This window comes from Abramis brama (genome assembly GCF_963993115.1).
Source record: "Abramis brama genome assembly, chromosome: 23".
Classification (NCBI taxonomy): Eukaryota; Metazoa; Chordata; class Actinopteri; order Cypriniformes; family Leuciscidae; genus Abramis; species Abramis brama.
Window position 1 is genome coordinate 22,731,165 of NC_139985.1, and position 17,131 is coordinate 22,748,295.

Genomic DNA, 17,131 nt, shown 5'->3' on the forward strand with positions numbered 1-17,131 from the left:
AAATTATTATTTTTTTTTTTTCGAAGTGTTTACTTAGTGTTAACTAGTAATTGTTGCAAACTTGTACTACCAACAAAATATTAGTGCATTTCTGGAACTGGGTGTCGTTACACTACATCCTTATGCATCGCTTTCTGCCAGGACTTTTACGTTCTTTTCCCTAATCACTGAAGTGACCTCGATGTGGTAAGCGGTAGCATTAGCCATCAGGTAAGTGTTATTTAAATAAACTCCTGATGTACTTACAAACTTTCCAATGCCTCGTTTTATGAGTACAGAACCTATTTGTACTACTGTAGAAGTTTGGTACCATTCCGGGCATTATTAGCCTAATCTTCCTATAAAAAATGTTGCACTGTATAAATTAAAGCAATTATTTATAGTGACGTCAATACACACATACATACACAGGTTACCCACTTCTGCTCTCACATGGAGTAATGAGCATAAGTGGGAGGTGTAGTCACATGGCTCAGATCAGGCTAGTATCACATGGTTTGTGTTTGCAGTGACTTCAGAGCACTGGACTAACTTCTGTTACACACAGTTATGATGAAAGTGTTTTATGTTTCCTTTGTGAAATACTGGAAACTACAGAGGGACTTTTAATCGAAAAGAGGTAGTGAAACAATGGAAATACCAGCCATAAGTCTCAAGGTAATTTATTAGTTTTTTTTATTTATGTGTGTTGTATAGTTTGTACATTGATTGTTAAATGATCCATCAAAAGCTGAAAGATCAAAAGGAAGAGGTTGTTGTTGTTTTATGTAAAAAGTATTTATACACTGAAAAATTGTATTGATGTTTTTATTTGATCTTTCCTATTTAAGGAAAGATAAAATAAAAACATCAATACAATTGTTTTACATAATTCATCACTCTAAAGCAACTTTTTGTCAGTTTTATGTCTTACATTATTTCCTCAGATGTGCTTCCCTGATTCTAGTTGCACATTTTACTATTTCTCTGTCAATGACTGTGTTTCAAAACCTAAACCGTTTACCTAAACAGCATTTTCTGTGCATTCATCATATAGAGGCCTTCATAAGTTTATCACAGTCAGGCCGGGCAACCAGGAACCCTTAAAATTATTAATGGAAATTGTAGTAAATACAGTTATTTTCTTTATTTTGTACCAAATTGGGTCACACTTTTTCTTTAAGCACTATTTGCTTACGTAAAAATAAAATAATTGTTTGATACAACATGCTGATTGTGTTCATGTTGTATTGCAAAACACTGCACTTTTGCTGATATACAGGTAATGTTAAAGACAATTTTCATGGTATGGTTAGGTTTAAATGCTGGTTAAGGGGTGGATGTAAAGGGTCAACAGTAATTATAGATGTAATTACATAAATTAATTACAGATGTAATTATATACAGGTTAAAATATAAGTACAATGCGAATATATGTGCTGTATTAATATTAATGTATCAAATTATTTATTTAAATCCTTAAGTCTTAAAGGCACATAAAGTGGGACACAGAATTGTCCATTTGTATTGGTTCATATCTTGATTCTTTTAGAAAAGCATTGCCTGTAACAAATTTTGTACTTTAGAGATACCCAAGATCATAGGTGCAGCATTTAGCCCAAAAATGCCCATGACTGAATGCTCACTAGGTTTTGAGCCACGGCCTGTTTCTAGGGAATAGATCTGTACATTTATGTGCTACACTGTGCGTGTGTTTTCTCTGCAGGCAATCGTGTTGGTTCACTGGATACTGACAGTCTGGTGAGAGTTATGGCGCATTTGCCTTTCTCCTTTCTGTTTTTTTATCACTAACCTGAGGAATTTCACCATTAGTGAAAGTTTATCATCCAGTTCTCAGTTCAGCAGAATTGGAAATACATTTCTTCTTCAAACTAAAGATAAATGAAGCCTCCTAAGTGTGTGTGTATATATAACATTTGAAGCCATAGCTATAAAATTTAAAGCCCCTTTATATTTGTAATTAGTTATTTTTTTATTTAATTGGGATATATATATATACACGAGTATTTTACACACACACACACACACACACACACACACATATATGTATGTATATATACAGTACAGGCCAAAAGTTTGGAAACATTACTATTTTTAATGTTTTTGAAAGAAGTTTCTTCTGCTCATCAAGCCTGCATTTATTTGATCAAAAATACAGAAAAAAAGTAATATTGTGCTATATTATTACAATTTAAAATAATTGGTTTTCAATTTATTATACTTTAAATTATCATTTATTTCTGTGATGCAAAGCTGAATTTTCAGGATCATTACTCCAGTCTTCAGTGTCACATGTGACATCCAGTCTATCACATGATCCTTTAGAAATCATTCTAATATTCTGATTTATTAAGAATGTTGGAAACAGTTCTGCTGCCTAATATATTTGATGAATAAAAGGTTAAAAAGAACTGCATTTATTCAAAATAAACAAATATTTTCTAATAATATAAATCTTCTTTACTATCACTTTTTATCAATTTAACACATCCTTGCTGAATAAAAGTATTGATTTATTTCAAAAAAAGAAAGAAAAAAAAGTTACTGACCCCAAATTACTGACCAGTAGTGTATATTGTTGTTACAAAAGATTTCTATTTTTAAAACATTTGCTTCTTTTTTTTTAATTATTCATCAAAGTATCCTAAAAAAGTATCACAGGTTATGAAAAAATATTAAGCAGCAGAACTGTTTCCAACTTTGATAATGAATCATCATATTAGAATGATTTCTAAAGGATCATGTGATAGACTGGAGTAATGATCCTGAAAATTCAGCTTTGCATCACAGAAATAAATTATAATTTAAAGTATAATAAATTGAAAACCAATTATTTTAAATTGTAATAATATATCACAATATTACATTTTTTTTCTGTATTTTTGATCAAATAAATGCAGGCTTGATGAGCAGAAGAAACTTCTTTCAAAAACATTAAAAATAGTAATGTTTCCAAACTTTTGGCCTGTACTGTATATACATACATATATATATATATATATTATCCAGTTTCACCCAGTCCAAACGCAGGTTAAGTGGATTGGACATGTCAAATTGTCGTAGGTGTGAAGGGCATCCGGCGTAAAACCAGTGCCAAATCAAATGTGTGTGTGAAGCGGACCCTGCAACATGAGATGGAAAAAAGCTAGTGTAACCGCCCCACTTCTGACCACTGTTACGATCTGCGTTGTGTTGTGTAACTGAGAGAAGCCACAGGACAACTGGAACTGCTGCTGATCTAGAGTTTGTTTTTGTGGATGTTTGGGAAGCATGTAATGGATGGAATAAACAGCATGATAAATGTTGCTTCTGTGATTTTATCACCTGCACAGATCAAAGACCAATTAATTAATCGGTCAAAATCACTGCATATAACCGACGCACACACATACGCTCAAACTGCTGTACACAGCAATAAAACTATTAAATCCAGTCCATCCATGCATAAAACACTTCTAAGCATATTTCTAACACTCTTAACATAAATATATTTGAATATTATGTACTCAATCCAACTTCGGCCAACTTTTACACTTTATATTGAAAGAGAACCGCTAGCTGCTTACCTCTCCTAGCGCGCTCAAAAAGCAGACTGAGGACGCAGCATGGGCTGAACAGAAATGACATCACAATGCCAGGAGTGAAGGTATGACGTCACTTTGTAGGTCAACCGGCAGTTAGCATCACACTGGTTGGTTCCCTCGACAAAAAAAAAAACGATAGGATTTTCCCATAGGCTTTTGGATTCCCAGCAAACACATTTACGTTGTGGCAAGTCTGTGCTACGTTGCACTTCTGCTATGGCAACGTCGCTGTCTACGTGCTCGCAACATTGTAACAATGTAGAATTGTAAGATGCGACAGGGCTGTAGCAACGCTGTAGCAACGGAGAGACGACGTTCTGACAATTTTTTTTTATGCTAGATAGGCCTATAGATATCCCCCATTTAGCATTTTATGTTTTGAGGTTAATTTTTAATTAGTCAGATGTTAGAAATGTATATACTTTTTAAATATTGTTTATCCTTATTATTTAATGGGGCTATCAGTAAATTAGCCTAATTATAATCAACACCTGCAAATGTACACTTTGAAGAGCAAAAATTACAGGTTATGTTAATTCCACTTTATTATATGGTAATCAAATTGCACTTCCAAAAGTCATACATTTGTGAATAAAGAAAAAAATTGAATAAACAAATATACAAATTTCTTTTAAGTATAATAAATAAAACATAAAAAGCAAAGATCAGAATATTTAATGAACACAACCGGGTTCTGTACATGGCAGACGGGAGTATAGTCGAAAGCTGGGCGATAAAGGTCGGTAACCGGAATCAGTCCAGGAAACATCCACAAATCCAGAGAAGCAAATAAACGAATGAGACTAAATAGTAGACAAATCAAATGAAAAACTAAACAAGCGAGCGAGGCTATTAGTCACATTTGAAAATTAAGTTGTAGGTTGTGTTTGAATAATTACGTAACTTATTTAGCTGAGGTAAATTAAACGCAATACTCACGTATCCTTGCTCGATCCTTGTTTGCTGGGTTATCACTAAAAACAAGCTCTGTTATCAACAAAAGTTTATGATACTTGCACGTTTTGACCATCAAGATAATTATCACTGATGATCACAGCTTTTATGAATTTTGAAGCCTAAATGTAGTCGCCAGAAGTAAAAAGCTAAAGGTAGGCTGTAAACGAACTACACCACGTTCCCACGAATTCAACGTCACAATCACTAAGCTTCCAACAGCTATTTCAGTTTTATCTAAAACATTTTCCCAGAACGTTTAAGTTAGAATAGTTTGTAAGAGCACAACTGTAAGCATAACGAGGCTGTAAAGAGAACTGAGTTTATCTATTCAGCGTGATGACGTTTAATCTCCTCGAAGTCCCATTTAGCCACTTGTAAGCAACCGCCTTTTTCAAGACAGGTAACAGCTTAAAAAAATCACGAGTGGGGTAATATTGATGTACTTTATGTCGTAGAATAAAACGTGAAATTGTCTTGAGCTTGTGTTCACCACATACCTTATTTCAGCCATTTAACCAAAACCCTTTTCAAAAAACCCATTGACTTCAGGACAATGGAACCAGAAGTGTTAAAACGCTAACTCATTTCCGCTTTTTGGCCTACAAAGTGATGTCATACCTACACCACTCTATATTAATCATAAAACTCTTTTTCTCAAAATGACACTGATTAAGTTCAAAACATAATTATAATGTTTTCTTAATAAATACTATAAAAGTAAACAAATTAAAACTGACAGAAAGGATTATTAGTGAAACATTTTGAATATACACTGTGAATATAAACATCCGTCACACTAGGAAGATGGCAGTGAATAAATCAAAATGTATCGATTCTCACTAATTCTTCTTTTTTGTCTTTAAAATAGTCATTTCTAAAATAGCCTATTGCTTATGTATGTTCAGAAAGTCTTCCAGTTTTGAAGCCACACAGCATAACAAATAAAATATTTCATCTTTATTTGTTTTTATTTTGATTTCATTTTGTTGATGACAAATTTTCAACTCACTTTTTTTTCCTCTGCACTGTTATATTACTATTGTACAGGACTTAAAGTAAGCTCAAAAGAAAAAAGAAAATAGTCAGATTATATTACCTAAAGTGTGTAATGTAACAGATTGTTACAATTTTCAAAATGTAATTGTATTCAGTAATTTACAAAAAAAATTAAGTAATCTACCTAGCAATGAACCATACTAAATTAAGTTAAATTGACAGCCCTAATTAAAATATTAGTCTTAACATTTAAATGTGTGTTTATGTGCAGGGCATGCTTGTATCCCTGGCTTCCTACTTCTTATGTGTTGGGGAACGTGAGCGTTCTTGCAGTGGGAGTGTGGGCCATAGCACAGAGAGACTCCATAGATGCTGTATTATTGGTAAGTGTGATTTTTTTTTTTATTCATGAAGAGCATGATTTTCAGATCATGAAGGCCTAGACATTAATTTTATTCAGTATTGATTACAGATTGAGAAATCCACACCTTTATGACATTTGAGTATTTCATAGCCGTACTTTTGACTGGCCAAAAGGTCTGGTTCACATTAGCCGCTTTTCTAATGCCGTGCCAGTGTGAGCCAGAGCTAACAACGTGCCAGGCAGGGCTAATACGGGACCTCGAGGCCAAAATCAAGTTGTCTTTCCACTGTCAGGACAGTAGCCCTGCAGCGCAGCCCTAAAACCTTTAAAACTAGATCGCAAAATGAGCATGACAGAAGCGGAAGTTTGGCCTTTACTTAAAGACTTAAGATTCCAGCATCGATATTTGTTTTGCAATAAAAAATGTTTCAGTGACAGTTATGTGTTAGGAGTGCACATTAATCATGCTGAATCAAACTGGTACCATTTCACATAAAAAGAGACCGCATACCTATTTAGTTGCAACTGCTTCGATTCATTTACGATGACAGGAATGCACAACACAACTCTGTTAAAGGGGTCCTATTATGCTTTTTCACTATTTCAACTTTAGTTAGTGTGTAATGTTGCTGTTTGAGCATAAAAAAGATTTGCAAGGTTACAAAGGTCGACGTCCACTCCAAAGGGAGATATTTTATTTAAACAGGATCCACTTTCCAAGAACTACAATGAACTAGTTCCTCGTTTAAATAATCCCCGCCCATGGAATGTGCATTCCAAAACTAATTTGTTTGACCTTCCTAAAGCTGACGAACTTAGAATGGGTCAAATTTATTTTAAACACCTGAACAATATACTCCCGATGTTTATCTGTGCGGTGTACATTTTATGAAGAACAGCTTCCAGAACCACGATGCAGGCTACGCACAAAAGCTTCTCCTGAAATGGAGCAGTTTCCACTTTGTCGAGACAATCTGTTGTTTGTGGATCACAACTTGTAAGTACGTCTTATTATTTGTAGTTGCGTTTTCTATTAACAGTTCTAATTATAAGTTTATGTTGTTGCTACACTCGCCTGCTAGCCAATGTTAATGTTGATATAGTGTTGTTTACTATAGCTTTTTTAAGGCTGTTCACTGCCCCTTAGGAAAATGAACCATGTTTTTGTGATCGATTACAGTTTGTATAACCATAGTTTTCTGACAAATACCATAAATATAAATGGTGGATAACATCGTACCTATAATGTACAAGAAAAACATACCACTCTGAAACATCCTGTGAAATCCGTGCTTAAAAATCCGTTCTGGATGCTCCTCTTGTTTGTTAACATTGTCAGGGTCTGAATCGGGTTTGAAATTTCCGCCATCCTTGAAATTTACACTAGAGCAGAACTTTAGAGGTTTTGGAGGGGCCGGACATTTCCCGAAACACACGCTAAGTGCTGCCAATCACAACACACTGGGCCAGCTAACCAATCACAGCAGATTTCGTATTTCGGAAGAAGGCTTCATAGAAACCGGTACTAAACAACGCGTTTGGTCCAGACTGGGGAGAATGGAGCTGTAATAATGTAAAATATGTGAAAAATAATGTGTTTTTTGAACAATCAAGCATGAAAACATATTCTAGTACACCCCAAAATCAAGACTTCTTAAAAGGGCATAATAGGACCCCTCGTTGAGCATGCTGAGACTACTTGTTATTTTCTTTTCTTGTGTTTTTATATATTATATTTGTCATGCTAATGTTTGATCTCTGATCTTCTTCATTCAGTTCTTGATCGGGTTGGCAGTGACCATCTTGACTGACATTGTTCATTTTGGTCTTTGCTATGTGACGACTGCAAACATATCGGACTTGTTCCGTTTTAGTGCAGGCATGGCCATCCTGAGCCTGGTGCTAAAACCGGTTTCCTGTTTCTTCGTCTACCAGATGTACCGTGAGCGGGGTGGCGAATACAACATCAGCTTTGGTAAGTTGGTGACTGAAGAAAGGAAAAAGATGGGTGACTGATTGTAATGTAATGGGTGACTGATTCATTTTGGTGCTTTGTGATGCATGTGAAAGTCTTTCCATGAAGTTAAAATACCAGCATTGTTTGCTCTGGTTTGTTTGAAGCAGTATCTAGCCTATTTTTCAGCATTATAATTATGTGGACAAGCAGAGTATTTCCCTGAAAATGGCAAAATAAGTAAAAAGAGGAGCGGGTAATTGAGTTTTAGAGCTAGTCACAAGACACATGCCTGACAGAGTGGCCCACATAAAAGAAAAGAGACATACATCTTGGCTTATCTCTGTTTTTTGAGGAACAGTGTGTGGACCTAAATGGATTCGGCCAGTTATTATTATTAAGACCTTTATGATCCTTGATCTTAACTGTTTTGTGAAGGTCTGAATCAACTTCAATGTGTTATTTCACTAGGTCTATTCACCCTGTAATATCTTTTTTTTTCATGGAAGAGGTCAAGAACATTTTAGACAAAACCTTTGAACCTTGAATCTGAAAAATATCTTGTAGATGTTTCTTTTTTTTTCTTTTTTCTTTTTTGAGTATCTGATACATCAGGCTTTTATAGATCATGTAGTATGAAATAATAGGATAATATGGAGCTCATACTTGAGGAAAATAATTTAGTAAAAATGCTTATATTTATATGGACAAAAGGTAAGATCACATTCTTATATTGTAAATCAGTGAGATCTTTGTAACAGTATAGCAGACTACTTGCATAAAATGCATATACATATCATTTGTCACTGATATTGTCACACTATATTTCCAACTGATATAACTTAGATGATATTTAAACACTGTAAAAAAAATTCATTGAAATTTAAGGTAAAAAAAACAAACAAAAAACTGCCAGCTGTGGTTGCCAGAAATTTACCGTAAAAATATGGTAGCAAAATATGGTAATATGATGAGTGAATCAATCAAACTAACTTTAGCTGGACAATAACTTTATTCTAGAGCTGCTATAAAGCCAAAACACTTTACTTTAATTTCCTATTATCAATGTGAAGCTGCTTTGGAACAATCTACATTGTTAAAAGCACTATATAAATGAAGATGACTTGACATAAAAAAAATGCAGCAAACATTAATTTAACAACATACATGTAACATAAAACCCCATTGTACATAAATTATTTGAAAATACTAGAAATAAACGTATATATCGTCACCTTCCTAAAATAAATGCCTAAGTAATTTTTTGACAAATTTCTTTTGCATAAGTCATCTCCTCATGATGCTGGCCACCTCTGGTAAAATTGCCCACATCCTCATTTGAACAGATTATGCAATTCTACCCCTGTAGTATAATGGCCCATGTCAATAGGCCTATTTCGGTTAAAAAAACTCTAAAATTACATTAAATGTAAGGTTAGATCTATCACAGTAATTCACCATATAAGGAAGGAAACTGTCCTGAACCTTTTCAGTTACAAGAACTAATGGTGGAAGTAGGCTACCCGCTTTTTGGCATGTTCGCACCGCAGGAACTGGGAATGATTTTAGTTCTAGAAATGCCTTTTGGGGTAACTAAATTAGCTCCTACTTCAGAGTAGGGTCTAACCCAGCACAATAGGAACTATCAGTGACGGAAGTGTACGCTGATTGGCTGAAACTCACGCGAAACACCAGCACTTGCCATTTTTAAAAAGCTGTGAACTTTAAAACCTTGCTGTAAAAAAGCAGCCAAATTCTGACAGTAACATACCATTTCCCATTAAAACAGTAATATACAGCAAAAAAACAATGCATTCTGGACAATATTTGTTGTCTTTGAGAAATTAGCCTGCAGGAATATACTATGAATAAACAGCGCTCAAAGTCAACGCTCAGAGGCTGTGTGCCAAATCACACCCTATACCCTCATTCACTATTCCCTACATTAGTTTACTAATATAATCCACTTGACAGAGTGAATGAAAAGAAGTGAGTGAATTCAGACACTGGTGAACACCTGATAAGTAGAATCACTGAAGGACAGAGAAACAAGAACAGAAGAAAAGAAAAGAGATGAGCAGAAACACAAGAACAACAACTGAATTCCAGCCACAGCCTTAGACCCTTGAAACCAGTTTACAAACCAGTTATTTGATCAAAAATACAGAAAATAAATAAATATTGTTGTGATATATTATTACAATTTAAAATAATTGGTTTTCAATTTATTATACTTTAAATTATCATTTATTTCTGTGATGCAAAGCTGAATTTTCAGCATCATTACTCCAGTCCGCGAGCGGATTAAACAACAGACGCGAGCATTTTTTATTATGTCCTCGCTCCAATCAACACGTTTAATCGCCTGCAGCCACTATTCTGAAACGGCCGTGATCCTGTCGGAATCCTATAAAACTTAAGCCCCTTGGTGGAATATCGATTAGTGCAACCGTAAACGCAACAACCAGACATTTTGATGCTGGGAAACCGTTTTGATAAACTTTCGGAGGTGCCAACACGTTAGAGCCAGTGGGGAAAAACACCACTTCCGTTGCCAAAATGCGCGCGCAACTATTTGATCACGTGGGCTGTAAAAGGGTCTATTACCCTGTCTATAAGTCTATTACGTCTCAGCCATGAGAACATTAAAATATGAATATTCATAACAGAGGTCATTGTCATATTTAAGACTTAAGAGTGCAGTGACAAAAACATCCTGTTTAATTCTGAAGGTCATGAGAAATCATCAGAAATGGAAAATGGAAAACTGTTTTTGGTGTGAAATAAATTGTAGTCATAGTCATAAGTGGACTTCACTGAGACAATAAAATGTTACAAAACATTGGAATATTGCCCCTTTAAAGACCTCAGGATAACAAAGTTGGACATTTGCCCATGTTTTTTAAAAAATATAATTTTTTTCTTCATACATTTATCATTTAGTGTGTGTTTCTTGGTAATCAAAACCAAAATAAACTTTTAGCAGATATATTCATTTACATCTTATCCTCAGGAATTTTTTTTGTTTTGGTAAGTCTGTAAAATCCTCTTTAGAACTGTAATTTTCCCTCTTCCTAAATTATTAATTCCACCTGCCCCCTTGTCAGTTTGCCTTAGGTAGGTTGCATTTATTTGTTGCAAAGAAAGAATGGAAGAACTTCTCTCTGTCTCTCGAATCACTTCACACTAACATAATCAAATAATTTCAACTCAAATCAATATTTAATCTACATTTATTTATGTGTAAGTAGCCATAATAAACAGAATAATGTACAGTCAACTGGTGATTACTGAACACAGAATATATACTGTAAATTATTTCCTACATAATTCTTTTACTGTTACTTTTTTGACTCAATGTTTTACTGACACTGATTATTTCAGTTCTAGATTCAGGCTTGTTTTTCATGTTCATTATTCATCTTTCTTCATTATTTTTGTTCCTGTTCTTAATGCTCTGTCTGTGACTTCCTGTCTTTATTCACTGTCCTGCTTGCTGTCTCGTTGTATTCTGTATCTGTCTCTCAGACCTGGAAACATCTGTGGACAGTCGTTGCACCACAGACAGTGCTGACAGCACATTCCTCGGTCGTCGCTACTGAACCTTCCCTCCATTTCCTCCTGCAGTCCAGCTTTCTCTAAAACCGGAAATTTTCATCTCTGAACTGCTGTGGTGATTTGTTCATGTGGACTTTTTCCTTGCTCTTCTTCAAATTATGTCTTGGTATTTATGTTTTTCAACACCTTATATAACTTTTTCATGTTAATATTCATGCATTTGAATATCTCCTGTAAGTCGTCTTTCATTCTTTGTGCATTCCTTCTGCTTGATGTTTGTGAAATTCTTCTACTCTGTGTGTATGTAGATGAGGTAAATTCTGTGTCAAGATTTTATTACAAAATACTCAGAATACAACTAGTATTTTCAGATTTCAGAAAATGCATGTCTACATTACAATTTAGAGTGATCTAACACAATCAGAGATGACTGTGTCCAAGTTATGCATTTCAGAAATATTTCAGAAATATACAATTAACGCAGCTAGCTAACAATGTATTCATTTAACCCTCAACCTTCCCATGCATACTGAAAGATCTTCCTTTAGGACCCAGCGGAACCGCTCATTTGCTCCAAATAGAACTATAAGGCCATCTAGTGGCAAGAGTCATGAAATATCATGTTATATATATATATATTTTTTTTTCCACAAGAGGCTTCCATAGGGCAAAGACACCCTATGTAAGATATTTTGAGCTGAATTAAAAGGGTTATGCAATTGTGAGGTTTTTTTTAATGCAAGCTGAAAGAATGCGAGGAATGTGCTTGAATTACTATTTATTTATTATTTATTGATCAAATCTAGTAATTTAAAAGTAAATAAAATAACAAATAACAAAAAATCTTCAAAAAAATTGCATTAAAAAAATAGAAGAAATATTATCAAATTTAAATAAAATAAGCTTCCTATATATATATATATATATAATATTAGGGCTTCGGGTCATTTTGAGCCGTGATGGAAAGATCTGTTACAAAGTGCGGGGGAAGGATGAGGGTTAAACAAAGTATTAATTTAAGGGAGAAACAATGAGCTCATTGAATTAAATAATACATGTTGTTAACAAATGATTAAGATATATTGAAAATTTTTGCATTGGTGCATGTCGACTCTGAAATCCTCGTAGGAGTTGGCGACATCTCTTTACAGGTGTTGGGTCATCTGAAGTGTTCAGAATAGGCTGAATCCAAACTGGAGCTGACGTGCTCTCTAGTTACCTCAGGATGGGCATCCCGAATAAAACAGAAAAGCAAATGGAAAATAATTAGCATAGCTGCTGGTTATAAAAATAAAGCAAAAATATTAATAATAATACATTTTATTTGTAGGCGCCTTTAAAGAGACTCAAGGTCACCTTACAAATCTTTCAAAAAACATCAGTATAACAACAACAGACAAAGCATATTATAATAATATACATTAGACACTGAAGAATAAGATATTGCTCAATACATGTACAATCATAAATAAGCCTGTTTAATTAAATGAGTTTTAAGACGAGATTTATAAGTGTGAAGACTGTCGGTGTTATGAATTTCCAGGGGAAGGGAGTTCCACAAATGATGGGCAGCACAACTAAAAGCCCTAGACCCATACTGTTCAGGAGAACTGGACTTGTCAATAGTGATTTAGTCAGAGTAGATTTTGTACCTACTAAGAGAATTTCAGTTTTACCACTATTGAGTTTAAGGAAATTTGATGAAAACCAGTTTTTAATTTCAGCTAAGCAGCTGGACAGAAAAAGTGTATAGGAAAAACAGAAGTAGGCATGGAAGACTGTCATAACGATGTGTTGTATAACATGATGATGAAGGCAAAGGTTATCTTTAATAAATCCACAGGAAGATAAATCACACAAAGAGAACTGCTTATAACACCTACATCACAGAAGAGACCAGACAGCAAATGAACAGACACAGAGGACTTAAGTATAAAAGCAAATGAGGAAAATGAACTACACACACCTGAAATAAATGACAACTAATCAGAGACTGACAACTAACGCAGTGGAAACTGTGCAAACTGAAAACCAAGTAAAGTCAAGTCACCTTCATTTATAGCACTGTTAACAATAGATTGTTTCAAAGCAGCTTTACAGTTATAATAGGAAATTAAAGTAACAGAGATTGTTTTGGCTTTACAGCAGCTCTAGAATAAAGTTATTGTCCAGCTAAAGTTAGTTTTTGATTGATTCACTTCCATTGCAGAGATCATTAGTTATTAACTTAACAAAGTCCAAACTAAGTGAGAGTGTGACAAAGACAGGTGAAGCTGGGTATCATCAGCATAGCAGTGGAAATCAATACCATACTTCCTGAAAATGTGTCCAAGGGGCAGTAAATAAATAATAAATAGAAGAGAACCCAAGAATTTCATGAGTGAAATTATACAATAACAGAATATTAATGTTAGAATAAGCAAGTAGTGTTTGGTTGGTCATGTTACACTGAAAAAATGGTAACCTAAAAATGTGCTTTATGTGGTAATATATAAATGTATTGGTTTTATTATTTTTGTTTTATTTTTATATTTTATTTAACATTACTGAATCAAAATGAGTGCTGTCAATAGATAAAAATAAAATAAAATAAATAAATATTAAAGTTTTAAATATATTTTTATAATGTGATACTTTTTACATTGAATCTCCAAAATAATGTACAAACAACATATAGTATATATTTTGTATCGGGTTGGTTGAGGGTCTGGGTCTGTCTCTGTATATGCTGAAACCCTCCAAGAAGATCATTATAAACCACACCATGTGTAACACAAGGCTTTATTCTCTAGCTGTTGTATTTTCTGCCTGAGTGGTCGCAGAAGTGCTGATTTACTGCACTGTCTCAAGCAGTCAATATTTGCCTGTGTTTTTATTGCACAATATAAGGGAATTGTGTTATCTTAAATTATTTATTGACATTCTCAGGTTGTGTTTTAATAAATGGATGCAATAGCAAATTGATCCTTTTTTTTCCCTTAAATTATGTTTTTGTTTTTACAAAGTAGTTTCTCATGCCTAGGATATAATGCCTATAATGTAATTGAGAATAATTACCTCTGTGCCTGAATTGCCCACAGTGCATTAAAATAGTGAGCGGCCGCCTCCTCATTGGTATTCTGTTGATGTGCAATGGGATTTTTTCAGATAATCTGTCATAAGGGAATCTTGAGGCTGAATAAAGATATAGCATATTGCTCCAGTTTTACACTTTATTTCGATGGTCCACTTTAGACATTCTAAGTAACTTTGCAACCTCGGCATGCAAGTTTACTGCAACAGTGGCCCTGTGAACTACACCTACTTTTGAAAATACAGCATTTAGTTGATCCTGGTAAGCATGCAGTGTCACAGTTGTAAACACGATGGCTTTCCTCTTCCATGAGGGGGTTTGGAGTCACGATGGCTTTGTATCTCCCGGAAATCCATTAGAATTCAACCAATCAGATGACGAGTTCAAAACTCCTGAAGTGTTTCCCATTTTGTGTGCCATATGCATCAGACGCTCAGCCAACGGTCCGTGGTTGTGACGTCTGAGGCTGAGACTAGTTGACGTAGTTGAAAAGTTACTTATGGTTAATAGAATGTCTAAAGTGGACCATCGAAATAAAGCAGACATCACACCCTGCAAAAACTCATTTTCGGGAGGAAGCCGCGTAACATGAGTTACTTCATTCAATAGTATTTGTGCGCTTAAAGTAAAAGTTACGAAATCAGAATGCAAGTGGTCATAGGACACGCATAGGAGATGCATTTGAAACGCATGCTAGTAACGTGTTAATGCTAATGTGTCTTGGCTGACCACTTTTGATCATATCACTTCTCTCTCGCTCGCTCAAATTCTGGGATATTGTGAATAATTTGAGGAGCCGATTGGGGGAGATTGGGGAGCCGCTATCATAATGCAGGGAACCTGCAAGCACTTCCGGGAGAGTTGGGATATCTTATACCAAATTAACTCTTGTTTTTGTCTGAATATTCAACTTGATCTCACAGAAACAAGAATTTTACAAGGTGGCGATTTCATATGAATTCGTATAATGTGAATGTATGATTTTTAGAAAATTTGAGAGACTGCTATTGAGTATACACAATTCCAGTAATTCCGAGTTTTTCTGATCTTATCTTTTACTTTCAGGGATCCCAACAATAGCTCGAAACAGAGATGCCTACCAGTCCATTGACCATCAGAATCAGTCTGCCAGCATTGCCAGCACCCCAGGACAAGCAGAAGATGGCAAAAATGGGCCACGTTCCTACTAAATAATAACCAAACACAAAATATAACCAACCAGCTTTATTTGTTGTCAAGACCATGATGTATATGGAGTTTTTGTTTTATAATATTATTTTGTAGGTCATGAATATACAGTTACACGCTCCAAAAGAATGAATGAAGATTTTGAGCAAACTGTTCAAAAGTTTTACACTTGGTTCTGCAGAGGATTTTTAGATGTTGTGGTCTGGTAATGTAGAGGTCCATTAAACATCCTAGTGTTTTTCAACCCGAGGTCCATGTTTTAGTTACAGCATGTTATACTATCTCTTTGTGCAAGATGTTAGCTGTTTCCAAAGGTTTGTAGTCTCCTGAAGCTGTGATTTTGGGGTGTTTAGAAGCTCTCCTGCTAAGTGTCCATCTTTCACTGTTGGCAAGTTGCAAACTGCAATCACTTCAAGTCCAAGATAGTTAGTTATACTCAACATATAATAGTGTGGTTTTCTATGTATTTATCTTCATTTAATATTTTTGCAGCAGGACAACATGTGATAATTTTGTGAGTCCTTCAAAGATTCAAAATATTCTTATTAATCCAAATGCTATGCAATCGGTTCTGTATTTATGTAGTGCAATTTATTAGATTGGTCATGCACACTGGATTATTTATTTGCAAAGCATGATAATGCTTAGAGTGACTAATTTGATTTGGGATGACAGAACTGTATTTAGATACAAATAATTATGTAAATTGGTGCACTTGCCAAACATTGAGATGATTTGAAGAATATTCTGATACCAGTATACACTCAACAGATTTGTAACAGAATTAATCAATCTTTTATGTATGTTTATGTATTATGGCATTGTGATTACTCTGGAAAATGAAGATTAGCACACCCCCCAAAAAGAGAATTCTGTCAGTATGCATTTTGTGTTTCATGGCACAGTGAAAGTCATCCGAATTTGGAACGACAAAATAATTTTATGTATGGGTGAACTATTTCTTAGCACAACCATGAGTGTTATTTTGACAGTGAAGAGAATATACAATTTTAGGTCTGTGTATTCAGTATGTTTATATGAATAAACTGGATAACTAAATGGTCAGTTCTGTGTGCATTGTAACAACAGTCAATACTTTTAAAATGTGATAGCACTCCTTCCACCTTTTTCCTGAACGTGGAAGTCTCGCCCTTAATAGCATAATTACCCTACATTTCCGGTCTCCAGTGTTTCTAGTAAAATTAGCATATTTTCCAAGTTGATAATGTAACGTTAATCCTATGAAAATGGTTTAAAATGCACGTTTCCATAGTACCATTACTTTACATTGTCGCAATGACTGTCTTTTGTCAGTGCTTCGCCCGTCAAAGTTTAATGAGTGTGTTGATAACATGAAGTTGCTTTAAGTTAGCCACATTGAAAACAGATGGACGCTCATATCCTACATACAGCTCCCAATCAGATGAAGATCAGGGGGTTTTGTCCTTAAAATGAAA

At 34.6% G+C, this 17,131-nt stretch overlaps 1 protein-coding gene across 1 annotated transcript; it reads left to right on the forward strand.

Moving 5' to 3' along the window:
- The first annotated feature begins 497 nt into the window (after nt 1–497).
- Nucleotides 498–16,733, forward strand: agtrap (angiotensin II receptor-associated protein). Its single transcript, XM_084100784.1, has 5 exons — nt 498–657; nt 1,706–1,740; nt 5,809–5,920; nt 7,678–7,876; nt 15,552–16,733. The coding sequence occupies exons 1-5, from the start codon at nt 631–633 to the stop codon at nt 15,674–15,676; spliced, it is 498 nt and encodes a 165-aa protein (XP_083956910.1). The 5' UTR covers nt 498–630; the 3' UTR covers nt 15,677–16,733.
- Nucleotides 16,734–17,131: the final 398 nt, after the last annotated feature.

What these genes read in the sequence shown, in the direction of transcription:
- agtrap (XM_084100784.1), top strand. Translation starts at nt 631, where the DNA reads ATGGAAATACCAGCCATAAGTCTCAAG. An exon ending in CACTGGATACTGACAGTCTG is followed by an intron (nt 1,741 to 5,808) that starts GTGAGAGTTATG and finishes GTTTATGTGCAG; the next exon opens with GGCATGCTTGTATCCCTGGC. An exon ending in CCATAGATGCTGTATTATTG is followed by an intron (nt 5,921 to 7,677) that starts GTAAGTGTGATT and finishes TTCTTCATTCAG; the next exon opens with TTCTTGATCGGGTTGGCAGT.